A 25,792-nucleotide genomic window follows, 5' to 3' on the forward strand; every position below is an offset into this window, starting at 1 on the left:
AGCACCATTTGGGCTATGTCCGCAGGACAAAACCAACCGGTGATGACATCTCACTTATTACTCTTCCTATGGAAAATATGCACATGAAAAAAGTTGTAGAAATGGATTTCCATCAAGGTTGGTTGATTCCCAGTCGGGTTGGTGTTTTATATATTGCGGGAAGAAAATCAATATTTCGGTTCCCTATAAAGCCCCAGTCCATTCCAGAAATTTGGAATGGTATGGACCTAAATACCTACCTTTAGAAAGCTGGATGCTAAATATGAACTTTGGTTGACATATCTCCAGTAGTTTGAAGTTATAAGAGATACGCCTTACAAGAACCCGCTTTTGATTAAGGCCGGTGGGACTTGTACCGGAAAACGGCCCGTTAATTATATGGATTCCCATCATGGTTGGTCGATTTAAAGTCAGACTGGTCTTGTGTATATTGTGGGAGAGTAAAATTACTGTTTGGGTTCCCTATACACCCCCAGTCCATTCCGGGAATTTGACATGGAATGGTCCCAAAAACTTACCTTTGGATACTAAATACGATGTTTTGATTGAAATATCTCCAGTAGTTTTCAAGTTATAAGAAATACGCTTTACACGCACCGGCTCTTGATTTAAGTCCGGTGAGACTTGTACTGAAGAACGGTCCGTTAATGATATCTCCCTTATTAATCCTCTTTTCGAAATGATGCACATGTGAAAAGAGGTTTAGAAATTAATTTCCATTAAGGCAGGTAGATTCCATTAAGTTTGGTTGTGTATATTTTGTGGAAGTGAAAAATCACGGTTTCGGTTTCGTATAAACCACCAGTCAGTTCAGGGATTTAGAAACAATATTGACCTTAAAACTTACACAAGGACAGGTGGAATTCTAATTATGAAGTTTGGTAGAAATATATCCAGTAGTTTTCAAGTTATAGACAAGCAGACAAACAGGCAGACAAAAACAAACAAACTGACAAACAAACACCGAAGCTAAGAAATATTCAGATGGTCAGTAATACACCAGAAACGGATAACTGTACGGAAATTTCGCCAAAATAGTCAATGTACATACACACGGTCGTTACGACTTTATTTTTATACATTAATGATTAAGTAGTAATTAATAAATTATTCCTCGGCAATTTCCATGAATGTGGGAAGTAGCTAATATATATTGCTGGTCAGAATATTAATATTTGGGAAAACATGGGCTATTCCTAAACATAAATGATACTAATGTTCATGTGGAGGGAAGGGTTTGAAGGATAGCACCAATAGTGTCAAGAAAACAATTTTTATTATTATTATTATTATTATTATTATTATTATTATTATTATTATTATTATTATTATTATTATTATTATTATTATTATTATTATACGTTTGTTGTCCCGATGTTTTAATTATTGTATTATAATTATTTGTTGGGTACGTTGACGACTGAAGCCCTCAGGCTTTGACCGCGTGGATCACATTTCAATCCTACTTCTCCTAAGATTACATATACCTGACTTCCGAGTTATGATGCAATTACAGGTGTTAATGATCTTACCTGTTATATTAGAACAGAATTTTTGAATATTCCGTAACTACAATGCACATACTTATCGTGTCCTTATATTGCACGGGTAGGACAGAGGAAAGAGTTCACCTCTTTGCGTGATATCATCGGAGCTACAGTACGGCCTGTACATCACGACGGCAGTGAGCTTTTGAAGGTAGGAAAGACAATGAGAAGAAGATAAAGTTGGAATTAAAGACAAGAAATAGGGGCAAACTTTCATTTATTGGAAGAGAGATTAGGGATGGAAATAATTTATTAAGGGATATGATCAATATATTTCCAAATTCTTTGAAATCCTTTAGGAAAAGTCTAAATAAACAATTAATTGGGAATCTGCCACCTGAACAACAGTTATAACTGGGGCAATATTCATTGATTGATTGATTGATTGATTGATTGATTGATTGATTGATTGATTGATTGATTGATTGATTGATTCATTGATTGATTGATTGATTGATTGATTGATTGATTGATTGATTGATTGATTGATTGATTGATTGATTGATTGATTGATTGATTGATTGATTGATTGATTGATTGATTGATTGATTGATTGATTGATTGATTGATTGATTGATTGATTTAACACCGGACCTGCGGTGCTACACTGTATTCAGTGTTAAGTTCTATTTGCCGGGCTGAGTGGCTTAGACGATTGAGGCGCTGGCCTTCTGACCTCAACTTGCCAGGTTCGATCCTGTCTCAGTCCGGTGGTATTTAAAGGTGCACAGCCTCGTGTTGGTAGATTAACTGGCATATATGTGATCTCTTGCGGGAAAAAATTCCGGCACCTCGGTGTCGATGAAAACGATCAAAAGTAGTAAGTGGGTCGTTAAAATATTAATTGTAATGAAGTTCTATATGAGCAACCCTTATATTTCATGTTCCAGTGTCAGATTCCTCCACGAAGTTCCCGCCGTCATCCGTCCTGCAGGAAGCCTTGACCCACTTGGGGAACTTTGACGAATGTGTCGATTTACGTGACATAAAATGGAATGAGACGAGTTCCTTCCATGGCCAGCACTGCCTCGCTACCCACACGTTCTCGCTTTGGGTGAGTATTATGAGACCAGTGACGGTGTGAATATAACTTTCAGTCCTCAGTGTAGGAGCGAGGGGTACTGGGATCTGAATTTGTGGAGGTCAAACAGTGATACGGTACTCTAATTAACCTGACCAACTGAAGGGGAGATTGTATGTTGTATACTGACTATGTTATTTTTTTTAATTCATGTGCATTTATCTTAAGACATGTAAAAGATACGAGTATAAAATTTTAGTGAAAAGTTGAGTAAAGTTTCCTCTTCCAATTATCATTTTATAGCCGGATAATTTACATAAGTCACTTTTCAAATTTATTTGGTAAATCATTAAAATATTCCATTAGATTTCGAATTAACTACCGATAGTTCATAATAAAAAACTATTGAAACCACGTTCTTCAAAAATTCATACATAATATTATGCTCATCCTTTGCAATATATACGTATATTTTGTTGTTTTATGGTAGGTAGTTGCTCTCAAAAATGTAACTGAACGTAAAAAATGGAATTTCAATAATACAGAATTTAATTCCTCGAAGCATAGTCGTATGAAATATATACCACCTTTTTGATTCATTCTAAGGGTGCTGCATGATGGTAAATTTCTTCTACTACCACATTGAGCTTTTCTGCTTTTTCTTAACTTTGTGAACAGAGTGCGTGTTTTTCTCCTTTCTTCTTATCGGCAGCCTAATATTCTTACTTCAGGAAAGTGAACCTCGGGGCTTCACCTGTTGTTATGCTACCTTTGTGTTGTTAATTTCTGCTGAACAATTCACTAGATATCAGAGCTAAAGCAAGTGATAACCGTTTTGTTTTACCATAGAATGTTTATGCATCTCACTTGAGAAAAGTGGGTGGTATGTTTTATCTACCACCTTGCTTGCGAGGGGACGGCTCTACCGTGGCTCTACGATTCTGTATTCGGGAGAAGCCGAGGGGCTGGTCTCCACCGTCGGCTGTCCTGAGAATGCTTTTCCGTGGTTTTCCATTCTCCTGCAGTAAGGCGAATGCGTGGACAGCTCCTAGTACAGGCCACGGCGACCAACCCTCCCACTTTCTCCACATATTTCCTCCATCGTAACAAATCTGCCGGCCTGAGAGACGGCGTCACCGTCTAGGAGGCCCGTCTCCCCCTTCAGAGGGAGAAATGAAAATATTTTCGTAGTAGTACCACGCAAGGTCGGCGGTTGCATAGTGAGCTTCATCTGCTCAGACGGCTCTGTACTCCGAGCAGAGGAGGGGTGACCGTAGCTCTACGCCTCTGCATTCGCAAGACGGAGATTGGCTGGTCCCCACCGTCGGCTGTCCTGACAATGGTTGTCCATTCTCCTGCACTAAGGCGAAACCCGGGACAGTTCATAGTATAGGCCACGGCCACCAAAGCTTTCACCTTCTTCCCAAATCTCGTTCACCGTAACAAATCTCCTGTCTGAGAGACGGGTGTCACCGTCTAAAGGCACCCTCCCCCTTCAGGGGAGGAATGAAGACAATTTACTATTACTAGTAGTACCACGCAATTATATACTAAAACTTTCCTGTGTTATGACGGATTTTATTTTAGTCAATTATGAAATTCAGGTAAAGAAACGTAAGCCACGTCCAGGGGGTGCCAGGTTCGCTTTCCCGCGCTAACTGCTCTCGTAGCTTGTGACGTCACTGTGAGGACACTTCTACACCGTGTTCCAAGCGGTATCCGGCCAGCAGTTTCATTGTTTAGTACGGCCAGTAAAACTGAGAATAGAATGTATCATGGCTTTCCAAAAAATATTATTCATGGGCTAAATGGATGTTATGGTGTCAAAGAGCCGACAAAATTAACCCCAACTCTTCTAGAATTTGTTCCGTATATTTCCTCCCTCGTAACTATGCACTATGAACTGTGAACTATGAACTATGAACTATGAACTATGAACGGGAATTAAACAACGAACTGCTGGGCTAGCCATAAAAAAAATACATTTAAGGCAGATGCTGTACCCTCCCAAAATTTTCCTAACTGGAACAGAAATGGCATCTACTTTACAAGTACAAGAAATGATGACGATCAGTTGACTACATTTGCATATTTAGTGGTATTAAAATAATTACTGATATCCACAATGGAAAGAATTCTGAAATTATTGCGAATAGGCTATTTCTGTTATTAGATTTCCTTCTCTCTATGATTTTCTACTTTTACATAGAAATTGTTGCATCAGGTTCTAGAGATGTTAACCAGTCAACGAGTACAGGCACGATTCTCGAGGTAGCTGTCAATACCAAAGAATAAATCAATCGGATGAGTCCGGCTCCATGGCTAAATGGTTAACATGTTAGCCTTTTAGTCACAGGTATCCCGGGTACGACTCTCGGCAGGGTCGGAAGTTTAACCGTCAATGGTTAATTCCACTGGCACGGGGGCTGAGTGTATATCTCGTCTTCATAATCATTTCATACTCATCACGCCACGCAGGTCGCCTGCGGGCAGCAAATCAAAAAAGACATTCACCTGCCGAACTTGTCCTTGGACACTCTTCTTTCCCTACCGCTTTTCCCACACCTGTGGGGTCGCGGGTGCGAACTGTGTTGCACATGTGGATTTGGGCCTGCTTTACGGCCGGATGCCCCTCCTGTATGTTCCTGTTGTGGTTGGTAGTGTAGTGTGCTGTGTGAATATGAAGAGGAGAGTGTTGGGATGGACACAAATACCCAGTCCCCGAGCCAGAAGAATTAATCAGAAGCGATTAAAATCCACGATCCTGCGGGAATCGAACCCGGGACCATCTGAACCGAAGGCCAGTACGCTAACAATTCAGCTAACGAGTCGGAAAAACTTGTCCTCGGACACTCCCTGCACTAAAAGACATACGCCATTTCATTTCATTTCAATCGGCTCAAAACAGTAATATAGAGACTGAAGATTGAACACTTTTCATTAAGGAAATAACTTATGGCCTTGAACAAGTTCCAAGTTACAAAATATGCTGTAGCTTTTACGAAACAATCACTTCACAAAATTCAAAACAAGGAGCACGTAGTGAACTGAAGCGTGCCTGGTCTCAGCGTTCTTCTCCAGGCCAAATTCGATCCATTCTGAGCAAAAACAAAAGAGTGAAGTGGGGCCACAATAACATTGCAAATAGCCTTACCTGAACAGTTTCTCTCTCTCTCTCTCTCTCTCTCTCTCTCTCTCTCTCTCTCTCTAGGGATATATTTATTTACGAAAACAGGGATATCTTCTACCTTTTCGGTCAGCGAAAATTGGGCCAAGCATTTTTAAGCGTAAGCCTGGAATACTGAGAGAGGTTCTCGATCTCATTACGGCTAAAGGCAGAAACATTTAAGCACTTACAGAAGGTAGCAGATATCAGCTTCGACCAAATTAATATACTGTAGTTAGTCATCTGATGACGTGATTTTAGGCCCACATAATTCCCTAAAATTCACAACATTAGTAACCATTATCCGGTCAGCTGTTTGATTGTTTATTACGTGTTTAGTAAGTGTTAACTCCATGTGAGAATGAAAATATTCGTTAGGATTAGGCCTAGACGAACCAGAAAATAAAATGTATCTGGACATTTTAAGAAAGCTGTGCTGTGAAGAAGAAAATTCTCTAGGTAGCATTATCATCGTTTAAGACGAGTAAATATCTGATCTCCGATATAATATAAGTCCAGATGTATAACAAAATATTCTTAAATTATTGCATTTCCTGTAACCTACATGTTATATAGCTTGTATTTTTTCTTTCCTTTGAAGCTACGATAATTAACTACAATATGTTGAATACTAACTGTTGGATTGAATTGAAATGAGTTGAATTGCATTGAATGCAATCGCCGCTGCGATTGTATGTATATTTTTACAGCTACAGATTTAAGGCGCTATATTTCGATAATCATTTTAAAAATACCTGACTAAGTGGAGTGTAATTAAATTATGTAACAAGATTACATCAAATGACACTCAGCTAACTGTACCCTTTAACACATAGGCCTACTGCATTGAATCTGCCAGTAGCACCATCCTCAGGCTGATGTCACGCGCACCAGCCAATGGCACCGCAGCTCCCCGGAATGGTCTGCCTGTTAATATTCTAGTTATATTGAGCCGCATCTTTTAGTCTGCGGGGTTAACTCAGTAACCAGAGCGCGAACAGTACGACGTTTTGCCACGTGAAGAACGAAGAACAAGCAAGTTCGCACCATGTAGATGTGCTAAAACTGTAAAATTCCGTTGTAAAGCTTGAGAAAAACGAAACATGTGTCCGAGATATTCGCTAAATGTTAGGTTAGTGTTGCTCGTGATTAGAGAAGCATTGCAATATTCTTACGAATAATTTACTCGTACCTTTTTGTTTGATTAACTTTATTTATTTATTTATTTATTTATTTATGTACTTTGTTCCTTCTTGTTATCCTTTTAGCCATAAATTAATATAATTAATATAAGTCTTTAGGCTTTTCTAATCGTGAAATTACCAGCGTTTCGCTCCAGTGTAGCAGTGGGCTCATCAGTTGGAATGCTACACCTTTGCAAGACACTGGCGCTAGTGCTCCGTAGAAACACTTGTATAAATGCCTGCCTTTGGCCTGTGTAAAAATTAAGGTTCCTAGAATGAAACCATAATTTAATTTTATCGATTACAAATGTTAAAAACACTATGCTCATGTTCAATCTAATCCATTATTGCATTACTGTTCACTCAGGTTTAGAACAGGGAAAATAATAATAAAACGAGACATATGATATATATACCACCCACACCAAAACACCAGAAACTCAAAATAAATATATCGATATTCTGCTAATTGCACATAGAAGAAATAAACATATTCTGGATATTTTCATTAAAAAATACGTATATTGTGCTTCAAAGAGTTAAAAAATGATAGTGCTTGGTGGGTCTTAAGCCATACTTTTAACTTGTTCTCTTTACATAAAATGGGGCAAAACAGCCGTACATCCGAAGATACTCTTCTCTTCCTCGCCCTTCAACATCTACACCTGTCAATCAAAGTTTATGTTCCGTGGACTCTCCCCATCGTGTTAAAAAAAAAGGCTTCTGGAGTACATCCTGGTTCAACCTCAAAGACATTACAGATCTACGGACTAGCAAGTGTTGCTGCCTTTGCAATACCATGGTGCGTAGACAGTAATGATGGAGACTTGAATGTTAAAAGCTTAGAGGAGTGTTCCCTCAAATTTCATATTTACTATTTAATATTTTTGCGCATGGATATTTAAAGTATTTAAGGGCTAGATTTTAATTACGAAGAATATTAATGTTGAAAACATTTCTTAGCCAACACCGAAGTACTGTCAAATACTGCGTCTTATCACGCACGGCTACAGAGGGAAGCCATTGAAATCCTAAAGCATACCAACAGCTTCAACCGTAAGGAAGAATCTGAACGGGTAAACAAAGCCTGGTTTCCAGTCTTGAAAGCTCTAACCCTGAAGGACACGATAGCCGCGGCAGACCAGAAGAAAGCAACGGGTGATCAGCTGCCTGTCTCCGCCAAGGCAGGTCAGTTTACATCGGGCTCCCTAACGCTTCAACCATTGGCCGAAGAACAGCTAATCAGCGACCGCCCCCCACCATAGCGGCCAATAGGCGAGCAGCGTACCGTATCCTGCACTATGTAAGTAGGTGGCATTACAACAGCACTTCATTCCACTGAGAGCTTCGCTGCTATCGAAGTCAGTCGGAACCCTTGACAATGCCGAACGCAGTCATCGGTGAAACGTCGGGACATTCACTCGCTCCTGGACCACGGCCTACAAGCCCGGAAAACGCTGACATGATTAGTAACGCCGGCCGTGAAAGCCTCAATTGCTACACCAACAAAGTATGTTTCCCCATACAACGAAAAACATAAAATTAAACAATTTACTAAATTGTGCCGAAAGATGAAGAGCTAAAGGGCCCGGAGAGGTTTCAAATTGTGATTCCTGGATATCTTTATCAAACTAAAGAACAAATTTTAAAATTCACATTCGGGCAGTTCCGGAACATCATCCTAAAACAGCTTGTTTCTTTATATGCTACTTTTTTATTCAAATCCTCGCCAAATTAACTTATTTACATAATTCTATCTGTAATTTATCCATTGGTTCAATATCATCGGGTGTTTCTTCATTTTCTGAAAAATGTACACCCCGAATGTTGTTATAAGTGAAGCATTGCATTGACTCACGTAGTGGTAAGAAAAAACGCAAACAGCAACTCTAATCAAGTCGAACGGATAACGATGATTAAGAAAATTATTGTAATTTTCAGTGATGAATAAAGCATATAGTCTCATACTTTATTATATGTTATTTACCTAAAATTCGTAGCTCATATCCCTAGAGTGTTTTCAACATCGAATAGCTAGCCTAAAGGGATGGATTTTTATTCGATAAGTCATACTTCAAGAAATGTTTATTAGTAAATTCTTTGTGGCTCACCACAAAGGTACAGTCTCTCCTTAAGTGTATTAACACATATAAGCTGAATACCCTACAGACCGTGATACCTTTCAGCGTTCACTCTGTTAATGAAATCAGTGCCTCCTCAACACTATGTTTGCACCTTGCTCTGTGGTATCCACCAGCTTCTTATTACTTCAAATAATTCAGAAATATTTCTAATCATCATCAATTTATTCATCCTCTGCTCATCTTAACATCTACTCTTCTCCTCCATTTGCTTCATATAACCCATCCTCATTTCAAGTACCATACTCACATTTCCCCCTCTTGTTTGTGCCATCTATCATTCTCTCTACGTTTCAAAATGGTATGCCAGTTAAGTCCGGTTTATGAATAAGATTATTTAAGGGGACTAATCAAAAAGGAAGTTACACTTCTAAGTTATGGAAATTTTTAAAGCGTCTACACATAGGCAACACTGCTATGGCAATATACACTGTAAGTTCACTTTTTACATAGTCCCCAAGAGACTGCAATAATTTCTCGGAACGGTCAACCAACTTTCCGATTCCGGATGCGTAGGAATCACCCCAGCGCTATGTAACCACCTGGACACAGCTGCTTCCTCCTCGTTGTTTTGGAATCGTCGTCCACCGATATACCTTTTTTTCAGCTTACCGAATACACGATAATCATATGGCGCTGAGTTTAGATTGTATGCAGAATTTTGCCATGCCTCCCACCTAAATCTCTGCAGCAGTTTGGACGTTTGGAAGGCCATGTGAGATGTTGCGTTATCGTGCAACAAAATCACACTAGGTCTCAAGTTTCTCCACTGCTTTTCTTTAATTGCCTTATGCAACCGCTTCAACGTTTGACAGTACGAATCCGAGTTGATTGTCGTGCCTTTCGGCATAAATTCCACGTGCACCACACCCTCCATGTCAAAGAACACTGTCGCCATTACTTTTCCTGCTGAGGGTTGGACCTTATACTCCTTTCGTGCTGGTGATATGCTGTGCACCCATTCCATCGATATTCTCTTTGTTTCGGGGGTGAAGTGATGGACCCACGTTTCATCCCCTGTAATGATTCACTGCAGAAACTTGTTGGCCTCCACGGAATACCGTTGCAAAAATGCCAGTGACGATTGGAAACGTTGTCCCTTGTGAACATGTGGGACCCAACTTTGACACATTTTTCGAAATCTAAGGTGCTGGTGAACAGTGCAGAACACAGTGCCATAAGAAATGTTCAGCATGCTGGCAATTTCCTGCCGATTACCTCTAATGATCCCATCCACATGGTCAACAACTGCTACGGTAGAGGACGTTGTGGCCTGCCTTTGCTATATTCGTCCGTGAGATTTGTGCTCCCTGGGCGAGAAATTGCACGCTCACCATATACAGCAGTGATTTCACGATGAATGTCCGTGCAATTGAACCGTTTAGCCCATAGAAATCTGATCGTTGCAAGCTAATCCAATTTGGAGTGAACATGCAATTGACGCGCCATTGAGCCTAGCCCCTCTGCACACACAACACGACTGGATACACACCAAGCTTCCTAGCAGTTACTGTAGCTTGTTCCGCACTGGACACTGTCACGACACTCAGCGTGCTCTCTCGACGAGCTAGTGCAATACTCTCTGATTCACCGGGCGAGTTGGCCGTGCGTGTAGAGGCGCGCGGCTGTGAGCTTGCATCCGGTAGATAGTAGGTTCGAATCCCACTATCGGCAGCCCTGAAAATGGTTGTCCGTGGTTTTCCATTTTCACACCAGGCAAATGCTGGGGCTGTACCTTAATTAAGGCCACGGCCGCTTCCTTCCAACTCCTAGGCCTTTCCTATCCCATCGTCGCTATAAGACCTATCTGTGTCGGTGCGACGTAAAGCCCCTAGCAAAAAAAACTTTCTGATTCGCCCTCGTATATAACCCGGCACTGATCGGGCAATTTATTTATCATTTAATTTTAGGTTTTTCATTACCTGTTATATGTGTGAAGCGAATTTTTGTAATTTCTTTATTGTGATGTTGACTGATATTTTAAGAACTTTTTTTTTCGTTTAAGAGTTATAACAAAAATTTAAAGTTTTAGTTAAGAGGTCTTCTGGACCATACCCACATACCTTCATCCATAATCTCGGACAGTTTGGATATTTTTATCACACCTTCTCAACCCTCTTCCCGATGGAAGATGACCTCCAAATTGAGGACATCCGGGGTGTCAGTAGATAGATAGGTGCAATTACTGCTTTTGTCCAATCTGGAAGTAACTTACCTCACTCCGTGCCATTCTTACTACTCTATGAAGCCATTTCATCCCTGCCTTCGCAATATACTTCACCATTTCAGGTCTAATTTCATCTATTCCTGCTGCCTTATGACAATGGAGTTTATTTACCATCCTTTCCACTTCCTCAAGTGTAATTTCACCAACATTTTCCCTCCTCCCCATGAGCTTGGCTGCTCGCAACACCACCAGGATGATTTCCTTTTACATTGAGAAGTTGTTCAAAATCTTCCCTCCACCTCTCCAGTGATTCCTTGGGATCTATTATGAGTTCACCTGAATTACTCAAAACACTGTTCATTTCTTTTCCCTCCCTTCATAACATTCTTTATTACAGTCCAGAAAGGTTTCCCTGCTGCTTGACCTAGCCTTTCCAGGTTATTACTAAAATCTTCCCATGACTTCTTTTTGGATTCAACAACTATTTGTTTCGCTCTGTTTCTTTCATCTACGTACAAATTCCTGTCTGCCTCGGCCCTTGTTTCGAGCTATTTCTGATAAGCCTTCTTTTTAAGTTTACAGGCTGCTGTCACTTCATCATTCCACCAAGATGTTCAACTTTTCCCATCTTTACACACAGTTGTTCCTAGACATTCCCTTGCTGTTTCTACTACAGCATCCCTGTACGCCACCCATTCACTTTCTATATCCTGAACCTGCTTACTGTCTATTGCTCGAAACTTCTCACTAATCATATCCATGTACTTCTGTCTAATTACCTCGTCCTGGAGATTTTCTACCCTTATTCGTTTGCAGACAGATTTCACTTTCTCTACCGTAAGCCTAGAGATAATTAGTTCACTACAGATCAGATAGTGGTCTGAATCATGGAAAAATCCCCGGAAAACTCGTACATTCCTGACAGATTTCCTGAATTCGAAGTCTGTTAAGAGATAGTCTATTATGGATCTGGTACCCCTAGCCTAACCTGTGAAGCGGTGAATAGCCTTAGGGTTGAAGAGTGTGTTCGAACTGCTAAACCCATACTAGCACAAAAGTCCAGCAAACGCTTCCCATTCCCATTAGCTTCCATATCTTCCCCACATATACAAATCACCCTTCCGTATCCTTCAGTTCTATTCCCAACGCTCGCATTGAAATCGCCCATTAGCACTATTCTATCTTTGCTGTTGACCCTGACCACGATGTCACTCAATGCTTCATAAAACTAGTCAACTTCATCCTCATCTGCACCCTCACATGGTGAATGCACGGAGACATTTCTAGTCCTGATTCCTCCACCTGGCAAATCTACCCATATCAATCGCTCATTTACGTGCCTAACAGAAACTTTGTTGCGTGCAATGGTATTCCTGATAAAGAGCCCTACCCCAGACTCTGCCCTTCCCTTTCTAACACCCGTCAAGTACACTTTATAACCTCCTCTCTCTTCTTCGTTATCCCCCCTTACCCGAATATCACTTACTCCAACACATCCAGATGCATCCTCTTTGCTGACTCAGCCAGGTCTACTTTCTTTCTTCCATAAGCCCCATTAAAACTGATAGCTCCCCATCGAATTCCATTTCGTTCGCCAAGTTGTTTCCAAGGAGTCCCTCAACTGTCAGATGTGAGTGGGACTCCGTTTCTCCCATAGGTGCGAGGATTGCTTAAAATGTTCTGAGCTCGGTAAATTCATGAAGCAGGATGCTACGCTACTTGCACATAGTCCTAGTGAGGATCTCTCCTCTAATAGGTTATGGACCACCGGTGAATTGTATAATCCTAGCCGCCTGAGCCCAAAGAGGGCCACTACTCAAAATATGTCCGAGATGCCCACTCCCATTCCATAGCAACTGGTATCCCGACTCTCAGGACCACTTACTAGGCCACTCAGCCGTTGCCCATGGTTAACGAACTAGGACGTGACTACAGTAACCCAGATATTTGAAAATATTCCTAGTCCGTCTCTGTGGAGTAGTGGTTAGCGTGATTAGCTGGCGTCCCGGAGGCACGGGTTTGTTCCGGGCTCTGCTGATATCTTTCCAGCAAACTGGCAGTAATGTCTAACCTTAACCTCGAGGTAACATAGACGCGGTAATCTGCTTACGATCTGTGTTTCCATAATATTTATTATTCAGTTGTCGATTAAGAATGCCAGCCTCCGTGGTGTAGGAGTAGCATGCCTACCTTTGCCCCTTCGGGTTCGATTCCCGGCTTGTCCCAGGGATTTCTACTACGATCTTTGGGTTAGTTCGAGGTCTACTCAAACTACGCAATATCAATTGAGGAGCTATTTGACGGTAAGATACCGCCCCCGGTCACGAGAGCTAAGAATTAAAGTAACACAATGATAATAAGGAACTCCCAGTGTTCGATTCTTGACAATAAAGAAATTCAGCCTACGAAACTCGAAGATAATAACTGCAGCGAAAGACTTATCGAATATGGAAATATATGCTGTCATTCGTGCAGAGCAGTGCTAAGGACTAGTTCGCAGCCTGCTACCTCTAGAAGCCTGCGTTTGATTGCTTGCCACGCATTCATAGAATTTAAAACATTTGAAAATATTCCTAGTCCGCCTCTGTGGAGTAGTGGTTAGGATGATTACTTGCCGCCCCCAGAGGCCCGGGTTCGATTCCCGGCTCTGCTACGAAATTTAGTTTTCAGTGGTTTCCCCACTTCTCCTCCATGCAAATGCCGGGATGGTGCCTAACTTCAGGCCACGGCCGCTTCCTTCCTCTTCCTTGTCTATCCCTTCCAATCTTCTTAACCCACGCAAGGCCCTTGTTCAGCACTGCAGGTAAGGCGAGCTGCGCGATGCAGTGGTCATCCTCCCCAGTTGTATCCCCGACCGAGTGTCTGAAGCTCCGGAACACTTCCATTTAGTGAGAACAGATAAATAAGAAGAACAAAATATTCCTGCTAACACAACACTTATAATCTACAAGATTATGAATAAGGATATCCCTGTATAATGAATTTTAATGTATGCTTCTACAACGTACACTATGGAATTAGTCGTTCCAAATTCATGCAATATTAATCAGGGGTTCTCGTGTTCGATTCCCCGGCACGGTCGGTGAATTTTATCCATTATTACTGTATGTGTGGACTTTTATTGACATCACGACGCGCAGATCGCCTTCGGATGGCCAACATGCCCGGTGATTTACGAATAACAGAAAAGGTTGGTATGTAGTTTGTGCGAATGTTTTCTTACAACTATGCTATATGGCAAAACCACACCTTACTAGTTAACCACCTCTAAGGGGTGATAGAAAATAAAAGCAGGTTACATAGTTACATGTAGACAGGAAAAAATTAGAGTGATCTGAAAAAATCAGTCGATGGGCGCGCTTGATTATCGTAAATTTCGAAATGAGTTTACATTCTATTCTACGAGAGAGCGCAACTATCGACAGTCGATGCGTGCGCGTTATACTCTCCACTGCTCGTTAGACTAATCGACAATCGTAAATTTCGAGATGAGTGTATATTCTCTTCTACCAGAGAGCGCAACTATCACCAGTCGATGCGCGCGCTCGACTATCGTAAATTTCGAGATGAGTTTACATTCCCTTCTACCAGAGAGCGCAACTATCACCAGTCGATGCACGTGCTCGACTGTCGTAAATTTCGAGGTGATTTTACATTCTCTTCTACCAGACAGCGCATCTATCGTCATTCGATGCACGCGCATTACCCTCTCTACCGATCGTGAGAACTGCGCACACCCCACCCGCTCAACGATGCAATAAATAGAGATGCTCGTGGCAGAAATGGTTTTGTCGCCTCAAGAGAGGTGACCATGCCCTGGCAACTTAGCCGGAGCAATATTCTTGTGGTAGAGGACTCGTCGCCAAGGCGGTGGGCCTCTAGGGAGAGAGAGAGCACATCTCTCAATCACCCATCACCAATTTTTGGTAAGGGAGCTGGGAGGAGAGGAATACCGATCTACCCCCCCCCCCCCCGGAAATCAACAAAATAAAAAATTATCGTTTCCCTAACCTCTGAGTTTAGCCTTGCACACTTGTGCGCCTCAGCACGTGGTGTGAGGTTAAGTCCTGTCAAGATGACAGCATTGCGGTTATGGTCGTTCTCTTCTTCAAAATTCCGCGCCTCATACCTGTCGAAAGCACGTGGTGCGAAGTTTGGACCGGTCAAGATGACAGCTGTGAGGTTAGGGTCGTTCTCTTATTCAAATTCCACCCCTAACACCTGTCAAAACACGAGCACGTGGCCCTTTTTATAAACAATAGCACGTGGCCGTGACGTCATGAGCACGTGGTCGTGACTCATGGGGTCAATGACTTTGCCAGGGGCCAATGACTTCGTGGGAAAGTGCTGATTCAGCTCCCATTGGTTTAGAACATACTTTGGTCTACTACTGTTGTTGGTGCATGGACTGTGCTAGTGTGTCCATGCAGCTGTAGAAATGGAGGCAAGCAAAGACGAGCAGAAAAGTGTGGTTCGTTTTCTGGTGGCTGAGGGTCCTGGAGTACGCGAAACTGATCGTCGGATGTCTGCTTTGTATGGCTAACACTGCATGTCCATGACTGAGTGGCGAAAGAGATTCTGAGAAGGGCGCTCATCACTGCTCCCATACTTCCAGTCTAGCTACGGCTTCGCTGGGAAACACTTCAAAATCCTGCGTATATCCCGGATCATTCACCTTGTGATTTCCATATTTTTGGCGACATGAAGGAAAACATTCGCGGCCGCCAGTTTCATTCGGACGAGGTAGTGCAAGAGTGGGTGCGGTCGTGGATCCGTCAGCGATCTGCCTCTTTCTATGAAACGTGAATTGATTGTCTCGTCTCCCAGTGGGATAATTACTTTCGTAATTACGTTTGAATAAATCTATTCCGTAGTCACGTTGTAGCAGGTCTTCGGTGTTCATTTGACTGCCCCCTGTATAACGCGCAGCAGCCAATGTGTGGTTTCAAAACTATAAACGTATGTTACGATTACTGTGTCCGACTCGTTGGCTGAACGGTCAGCGTACTGGCCTTCTGTTCAGAGGGTCCCGGGTTCGATTCCCGGCCGGGTCGGGGATTTTAACCATAATTGGTTAATTCCAATGGCACGGGGGCAGGGTGTATGTATTGTCTTCATCATCATTTCATCCTCATCACGACGCGCAGGTTGCCTACGGGAGTCAAATAGAAAGACCTGCACCTGGCGAGCCGAACCCGTCCTGGGATATACGACATTTCATTTTTACGATTACTGTCTTAATGAAATCCACTAAATAATGTTGTTTTATAGGATGCAATACGGATTAATACTCCATACCAGTGAAAATAAGGCCCTTATCATTGCAGGGATTGTGGTCTTCTCCCTCCCTCAAAACGGCGCTCTGTGTTCCCTCGACGTGCACTCCAAATGACACTGCCACCATTGCAATGGATAAGTTCACTGAATTCGAGTGGTACTTCACCGTGCCTGGTGTGGGTGTGGAGGTGGAGGTGGAGGAGCAAAACTGCCATACTGCAGACCGACCGGAGTTCTCCACTGAAGACATAATCGCTGCGTAAGTAACAAGGAAATTATCTGAACCTTAGTATGTAAGCCCATCTTTGAGAGTCAGATTCACTACTAGCATATATACCCGTTCTTCGCGCGGGAATTGGTAATCGATTTCACGATTCCTTAATGAATTTGTGCGAAGTTAATTGCCTGTATTGAAACGTTTAATACGGTGCGTTAAACTGATATTCTTCTACGAAAGCACGTGGAAGTAACGTGAAGAATCATAAAGCCGAACTAAGTGGCGACAGAATGGTGTAGATCACAGAGTTTATTAAACGGAGCAGGTTTTGCTCCGAGGTTGTGCCTAATTCTCCCTATTTCTCGGTTACGTGTTGTTGTTCATCTGTAACTGGGAGTAGCACTGTGGCTGAAGGATCATGGAACCACTCGTTTACAATAACCTCTCTTATTATCTGTTCTGTCGAAAAGAGTAAAATTGCGCCTTAATTAATCCATTTAACCTCACTTGAAATGGCATCACAGCGTGTAAAATAGTCCTTTATCCATAAATCCCTCGTTATACTTCTATCGAAAATATGCACATGAGAAAATCATTTCTTTTGAAATTGATTTCCTTTAAGGCTGGTAGTTTCCCTTTAAGGTTGGTTGTGTATATTTTATGGGAATGCATAATTATGATTACGGTTTCGTATAAATCCCCAGTCAGTTCAGGGATTTAGAAACAATATTGGCCTCGAAACCTACCCAAGGGCAGTTGGATTGTACATACGAATTTTGGTAGAATTATATCCAGTAGTTTGCAAGTTATAAAAACTCAGACAAACAGACAAAGAAACAGAGAAATAGACACCAAAGACAAAAAGTATGTAGATGTTCATTATTACATCTGAAACGGATAAGTCAATGAAAATTTCGCCAAAATAGTCAATGTACAGATGCATGGTCGTTACGATTTTATTTATATGGATGAGAAATATAATGGAAATATTGAAATTTATTTATTTATTGGTAAAGTGTGAGAAGCAGAGTTAAAATACATAATGCGGTATATAAAGATGTAAGGTAGGTGAGGCAAATACGGCCCACTTACAGATAGATTGCTCTGCTCTTAAAGCAACAGAGATACAAGAATTTGTTTCAAATAAAAAAATGTTCCTTGATGTATCTTTTCACCAGATATCACAAATAAATAATTGAAAATGTATCCGTGGTTCCAAAATAGCACAATTATGTAATTAATGTAATTGGGCCTTATTTCCTGCTCTAACGTGTAATAAGGCCCGCAGTGGAAGAGTACCTTAACGTCATCTCTATGGGCAATTACGACGTCAAATTGGAAGAGGAAATGGAATAAGAAGTGTTAAAAGACATGTTCATTAATTCAAACATATTTATGTTGAAATTTTAAAATTGAAAACCTTAATATGAAACATTTCACCATGCTATGTTAAGGAGACCTGAGTTTTCTTCTTTAAAAGTTACAGGAAGCATAATTTCCTCTCATCTTACTTCGAAAAACCAAGCTAATGTGCTTTAAAAAAATAATCATAACCACTAAATATAAAATTCTTGAAATTTAAATCGCACAAGCATTCAAAAAACACTTAATTTTCAGACAGTCATTTTTAACTTTTCCTTTCCCTTATTTAAAAAACTAAGCTAATTTACTTTAAGATAACATTTAATTCTGTTTGAAATAAGAGTCTTTGATATTTTGAAAACGAAGTCTGAAAACACAAAAACTTATGAGCAGCCAGGACAAAAATAATCTTCCTTGTCGTTTATAGTCAATCCAACACACATTTCATGCACCCAAACTCGGCAAGTTTTGCAAGCTCGCATGTCCGCCACGTATTCTTCTGGCATGCAGCACAAAACCAGCTTACATCTGGGGTTGTTTTTAATATAAAACTGAAAGCTTCCAAGAGAAATGCTGCTCGGCTTGTAGCCTACAGATGGAGAGGTCGTGTGGTCAGCATAACGCTTTCCTTGGTTTTCTGACCGATGCCGCTACTTACAATTGTTCTCACGACGCTGGGATAACGCCATTCCAGATCTCCTGGCCTCCTGGCTTTTATAATTTACGTGCCAATACTGGGAATCGAATCCAGGCCAAAGACCTAGCATGCTAGAGATCACCGCGGTAGTCTTTAATACAAAAGTCATGTGTAAGAAGATGTCTTCGACTTCAAATTCAGATCAATACCAATGTGTACACTGGATAAAAAATATAAAATTGTTCGCTTATTTAAAATAATTCTAGTCTATTCAGTATATTTGTGAAACTTTACGACCTAAAATAACATTGGGTTAGCATATTTTTGTATTAAATTGAAACTAAATCTTTCGTAGTAGCTGCAGGAAATAAGGCCCACATGTTGCAAAGCGTGGGCATTATTTCCTGCATCGTGACCTTGAGGGTTTTTCGATTGCACCATCTTGTGTTCTTAACTAAATTCAATAAAATATACACCGTTTCATTACTCATTTAATGCACTAGTAGATACATGTATTATTTTAATGCTATCCTAGCGCCAACATTCCCTTTTTTTACTTCCCTTGCCAAAGAAAAGTTATAAAAATGAGATCAACTCACCTTCCCGCATGTTGACTCTGGCCTAGCAACCAAATTCTGAGGAGGGCCGAGTTCTCACTTTCTCCAACAGGTAGCAGGCATAGACAGTAAGCAGACGTATAGGTTCACTACCGACTAAAGAAGCGGTAAATACGAAAATCAAACAGTGGGCCTTAATACCTGCTGGGCCTTATTACCGCAACCAACCTTACAAGAAATGTTGATAGAAAAGGTGGAAATAAATAAAAATAAACTGAGCACCACCAAACGTTCATATTGTGGTGCTCGAGAAATTAGCAACGCCGAGTGCGTTCCTTGTCGCCTCAAGAGGCTCTTTCTCAGTGCATATGGCAGGCAGAGATGGGTCGTAGCGTGCACCTCACGACAGTCACACAAAACAGAATCGACCAAATACCCCAACTTGTGCAGATTAGTCTTACACATTTTAACACATAGGCGCAGCCTGTTTAGAGATCTCAAAGTAATCCATTACTCCCTATGTCAACCTGGGAATCCTCCACGAGGTGTTTTCCATTCTCCAACCCTATCTCGCCAGAGAGTGAGTCTTGCTTGTTGTTGTTCAAGTTTATGTGTGGTGTTCAAGAAACTTTTGCGTGAACTTAACCGTGATGGTGCTAGTTGGTATCTATCCAGTTGGTGAACTTGTGATTTTAAAATGTGGTCTTCACATTACGAGCTCTACTTCACGTCGGATATCAGGAGGTGCGATGCCAGCAAGGTACAATTTTCCTTGCGGTGTGATTCTTAGACAGTCTGTGATGACACTTTCTCGAACGAACTTAGATATCACCCACAACTCAGTCCTTACTTCTTCTATGTTGAGGAGTTATGTTCACGAGACCAAACAACCAGCCATTACAACAGCAAACAAGGGAATGAGCAACCGTAATCTGCTGACGAGTAACATAACGCTAGTGCTGAGGTTCTCACTGTGTCCGGCTGTGCTCCCCAGGTTATTCCAGACTGCTTCCATACAACATTATTCCTGGCAGAAATTTTGTGTTTGGTCTTCAGACAATGTTTTCTATAAAAAAACTGTGCGGTTAAAAGTAACGCCGAGATATTTTTGGGTTACACATTGTGCCAAATTCATCTCTCCCAATGTGACGTTCAGGTACCTAGCAGCCTGCTTACTCTTCAAATGGGAAAACAGGTTTGATATTTTGTGGGATTTTGCTTCAATTTATTATTACTCTAGTATGTGGTAAGATCTTTAAAAACTCTAGTTAAAGTTATCAATCCCTTCAAAACCGTCATCTTGAGCAGTAGGTGCAAGGTCGTCACCATAGATGAAACTTTGAGTTCCTTTGGGTAATGGTTGATCATTTGTGTAGATGTTGAAAAGGGCTGGTGCAAGTACACTACCTTGAGATAATCCATTCTTCAGCATTCTCTATCTACTTCACTTTCCTTAGAATTCCAAAGAGTACTTCCTATTTTGTAGGAGGTTTCTGATCATACAGGTCAGCTAGTATTCGTGAGTGATTTCACAGAGTTTTACCACGAGGAGATTATGTTTGACTGTGTCATAGGCTACAGAGATATTGAAATCGAGATGTTAATGGAGTGATTTCATAGAGTTTTACCACGAGGAGATTATGTTTGACAGTCTCATAGGCTACAGAGAGACTGAAATCGAGATGTTAATGTAGAACGGTTCGCAAAATGAAACTCAGAATTTTGTACTAGCGTCGCCAATACAAGAACGAGAGTGTGGTGTATACCTACTGATGTCAAGAAATCTGGTGTCGGCGGAAAGTATTAGTGCATTGCTTGTACGTGCAGAAACAGAGTGAGTAGGTCATGAATTCACCCCAGTACGTCGGTTATTCACTTTGTAGTGGCAGATTTTATTAGCGGTACCGGTATTTGTCGTCGTATCAAGAATATGAGTGGGAAAGAGTGTATATCGCTGTACAATGGCCATATAGTCCTTCAAACTTCATCATGGATCAGGAAGAGGTGGTGAAATCAGGTCAGACAAAGAGGGCAGCCTCTTAAGAAAAAGCAAAGAAAAACAACAAAAGAGGTGAGCCGGTTCACAAGTAATGCTGAGTCCGGGACACCGTTGAATGGAGGTTACGCAAACAACCTCGGACGTACTTCGCTAAGAGTATCCGTCATTGAAGAACAGCTGGGACATTTTCTCGAATGAAAAAGGCGACAATATGTTGTCATACATATCACCCTGAAATTACTGCTTACTTTTTCTATGTTCATGATTCCAAACAATCAGCCAATACAGCAGCCAACAAGGGAGACTCCCAGAAATCGCCTTAGTGCTGGATAACGGAAACCACTAGAAACCATCCTCATGACAGCCGATTGGGAGTACCGGCCCCTCTCTGTCTCGTGAATACAGAGTACTAGAGCCACAGTAGAACCATGGCCACCCCTCCTCGGTTCGGTTGTTCGTTTGTAACGGTCGAGTGTGGCTTGGGACGATGACAAAAATCCAATTCTGTTGTTCATGTTAGGCTTACTAATGCCACAAGATTGGCAAGTTGTTATCATCTTTCTAATGTCATGATCCATTTTTTCAAAACAAAAACTGTCGAATATTTTGCCTGATATTGTAAGTACCTAGGTGGCCTCCAATGGCCGAAAGGTGGTAGTACTTAAATATGATTGGTACAAGAACTTTTGGAACAACGATTTTGAGGTTACGGTCCTTCTGACCCTTACAACAAAGCACCCCTTTAGACAGGGAATAGAATTTTACTTCAGTGCCATCATTAATTGTTTCTATGATCTTCTTCAATTCAGGATACGACTTTTGATGATCTCCAAACTCATGACACAATAGAGGTAAGTCTGAAAGGATTGCGCCGAGACCAACAACATTGACCTCAAGTTCTCCCAGATTAGGATTCAGTTCAGACTCGTCATTCCCTTCGAACCTCCTACTTGAACTATCTGCAATGGTATTCTCAGAAACTCTAATATGTCGAACATTGAACGTGGAAGGAGAAATACGTAGCGCGTACCTAGTTATCCTTCCAGTTCTTTTGGGCCTATTTAGTACCCAAGAAAGAGCCTGATTGTCTCTTTCCAACTCGAAGTTCACATGTTCAATGAATGGTCTAAACGTTTCAAGAGCGAACAAGACTGCAAGACATTCTAGTTCGTAGACAGAGTACTTGCTTTCCAAACTGTCAAGAGTCCTAGATACGTAGGCAATAGGTCTACGCCCATCATCATACTCCAGTAAGAGTACCCCAGCAATAGCTTTACCGGAAGCATCGGTTTGCACAATGAATCGCTTGTTAAAATCAGGAATTGTCAATACCGGAGCATTGGTCAGGGCAGCTTTCGGAGAATTGAAGGCTACTTGTTCGGCGTTACTCCAGGTGAACTTCACATCTCTGCGTCTAATACAATACAAGGGAGCAGCAATTTCGAAAAACAAATTGGAATGAACTTCCTAAAAATGTTTACCGGTACCGATGAAGCGGGAAACAACTTTAACATCACTAGAGGGTTTAAAGTCCCTGATACCCTGAGTTCTATATCGTTCGATGGAAACACCATCTGAGGAAACCACATGCCCCCAGAAAGACATGCTAGGCTTTGCGAATGCAATCTTTGATAGCTTGACAGTAAGTCCAGCCTTCTTCAGGCGTACCAAAACTTCTCTAACATGTTCCAGATGTTCCTCGAAGTTATCCGAAATATCTCCAGATCGTCCAAGTCGTTAAACACAACTTGAGGTTTGTGTCCGGAAGAATAGAATTTAACAGCCTCGTTAACACTTCAGTGCCAAAGGATAAGCCAAACGGGAGTCTCAGAAATTCATACAGGTTACAATCGGTTATGAAAGCCGTAAGGGGAATATATTTCTTGGATAAGGGCACTTGGTAGTATGCTTGGTTCGAATCAAGTACGGTGAGAAACTTCGCCTCAGAAAACCATCTGAAACAAGTGTGGAGATCCGGTAAAGGGATAGGCTGGAGTACTATCTAACTGTTCAAGACTCGATAGTCTATAACGGCACGAAAACCACCGGTGGGCTTACGTACTAAGAATACCGGAAAGCATATGGGGAGGTTGAAGGCCTGATAACTCCATCTTTTTCCATCTGCTCCACGATCTTCTTCAATTCCAGCATACGTGATGGAGACAGACGATACGGAAGAGATGAAACTGGTTGATGGTCTAACAACTCAATGTCATATTCTAGAATATCAGTCAAACCTAATTTACTTGTTAAGACTTCCGGAAATTCTTTACAGAAGTTACGCACTTGATCAGCTTCAATTTCTGCTATATGACCAAGATCCAGGCAATTCAGATCACTATCCTCATCAGGAGGCGGGTAACCTACACACGAAACAATAGGTATCTTCAATGGAGCATCAACCAAAGCAAACTTAATGTCGGGTGAAAATTTAAAAAAGAAATTCCTACTCTAAGTCTAACACTTGACCTTCACTAGACAGAAAATTCGTACCAAGAATGACATCACAATACAAGTTAGATGATACCAACATTTGATCTTCCAGGTAAATCCTCCAATGCTCAACTTAACCTTCACTGAACCTAAGATTTTCAAAAACTGAGAATTAGCAGTGACGCATTTAATATTAATAGATTCCAGTTCATATATCAGCTCAGCCTTTCGAAGCTGGGAGGGAAAAAACACCATACGAGACATAGTTGAGGTTAAGGAACGGTCAAACAAAGATTACACCCAATACACACTTCCTTCGCTAAACTAATTTCCAACTAGAGAACAGGCGGATGAACACCGAAAGGAAAGGTTACGAGCAGCCCATAAGTGCATTTAGACATTGAGCAGTCAACTAGGGATACAGTAATCCTTACTCCGCAGTTAATTTGGATAGACCAAACCCGTAGAATCATCAAACGCAAGGCAGAAAGACACAGACACACACGTCTTCACTTTTCTTCATGTGAATAAAATCCTTAGTTAGAGGATTGAGAAGTCACCACAAGAAAATCAAATAACTCACCGGTCAGTAGGCTTACTATTAGCTCAAAGTAAATTTCCAGCAGCAGTCAACAAGTTAGCATACAAAGCTCCCAAGCCAGAGAATTAGGAATTCATAAATAAATAATAAGAAATTGCGCACAAATGTGCATTACATTTTAGAGTAATCCAATAAGGAAACTGTTCTCTTACTGCATTCACTAAAATGGTACTGATCACATCGTCTGTCACATAACACGCACACGCACTGCACATATGGGTCATGAAAACCAGGTCGTACGCACAGTTTGTGATGGAAACCATGTATGGCCAATCTGTGCAGAGCACTCCTCAGTTCGTTGTTCGGCCCAGTCCAGCTTCGATTAATCATTGCGTCCGTCCGGTAGAATTCCAAGTCAATTTCCGCTCGTTTTCTTAGTCTAATATGAAGTAGTTCTTGTTCTTGTCGTGCGGAGGGTAATTGTAGTCTTATTCTTATGTCTTCCATAAGAAAGGTTTCTCTGGCTAGCTCATAAGCAAGTCTTGATTGTGACATTTTGGAAATACCTAAAATTCTTTTCAAGAATCTAGCCTTGACATTCTCAATAACTCTAAGGTCAGATAGAGTTAGATGTTCCCAAATTAGCTCCAAACCGTATGTCAGGGCAGGTAGAACCTTTGCATAGAACAGTGTCATGGCTGTATTTAGAGACAGTTTAGTGGGTTCCTTCATATCATACATATTTCTGATGGCTACCAATGACCTTTCTCTTACATGAATTCTAAAAGGAGTAGAAGAGGGTTGGAGCGTAATCCCCAAGTATATGAATGAATTCACAACTTCCAGGGCTGTTTCACTACTTGTTATCCTGTCATTTACTGCTATTCTCCCTCCTTTCCGGAAAATCATTTGGACTGTTTTCTTTCTGTTGATTATGAGACTGTTCATGTCGGCATACTCATCGAGCTTATCCATTACAGCTTGTAGGTCATCTCTGTTGTTCGATCCTATTGCTATGTCATCTGCATACTGGTACATCACAACCGATGTGTTGTGGTTGATATTTGTGATATCTGCTAAGGCTATGTTAAATAGTATCGGACTAAGGGGGTCCCCTTGCAATACCCCGTTGCTTTGTATAATGGCTGCTGAGGATGCTTTGCCATCTTGTATCGTGACCCTGTTGTAAGCAAGTATGTTATTTATGGCTATGGTTAGTGGGTTGTCTGCTCCAATCATATTCGCTAGTTTTCTAAGGAGTATTTCTCTGTTTAAGAGGTCAAAAGCCTTCTTAAAATCCACAAAGATTACATAAAATTTCCCCTTTGACCACCTCCTTGACTGCGTGTAATGTCCCTCTTCCTTTCATGAAACCAAATTGCAGTTCGGGGATCATAGTTCCTGTTTCTGCAATTAGTCTGTTCACTAGGATCTTGACATAGACCTTATAAATGTTATTTTCGAGGGAAATATCTCTATACGAATCAGGGTCATCCCTGTCTCCTTTGCCTTTGAAGAGCATTTTGATATGCGACTGTCTCCA

The 25,792-nt window shown here is 41.3% G+C and overlaps 1 protein-coding gene across 1 annotated transcript in view; it reads left to right on the forward strand.

Moving 5' to 3' along the window:
• The window catches only part of LOC136866639 (nose resistant to fluoxetine protein 6), a 254,056-nt gene that overhangs the window by 31,498 nt on the left and 196,766 nt on the right, over positions 1-25,792 (forward strand). The window contains exons 2-3 of the mRNA XM_068226574.1: positions 2,438-2,601; positions 16,554-16,762. Of these exons, the coding sequence (XP_068082675.1) occupies positions 2,438-2,601; positions 16,554-16,762 (373 nt within the window). The remainder of the gene's footprint in view (positions 1-2,437; positions 2,602-16,553; positions 16,763-25,792) is intronic.

This window comes from Anabrus simplex, chromosome 3, assembly GCF_040414725.1.
Source record: "Anabrus simplex isolate iqAnaSimp1 chromosome 3, ASM4041472v1, whole genome shotgun sequence".
Taxonomy (NCBI): Eukaryota; Metazoa; Arthropoda; class Insecta; order Orthoptera; family Tettigoniidae; genus Anabrus; species Anabrus simplex.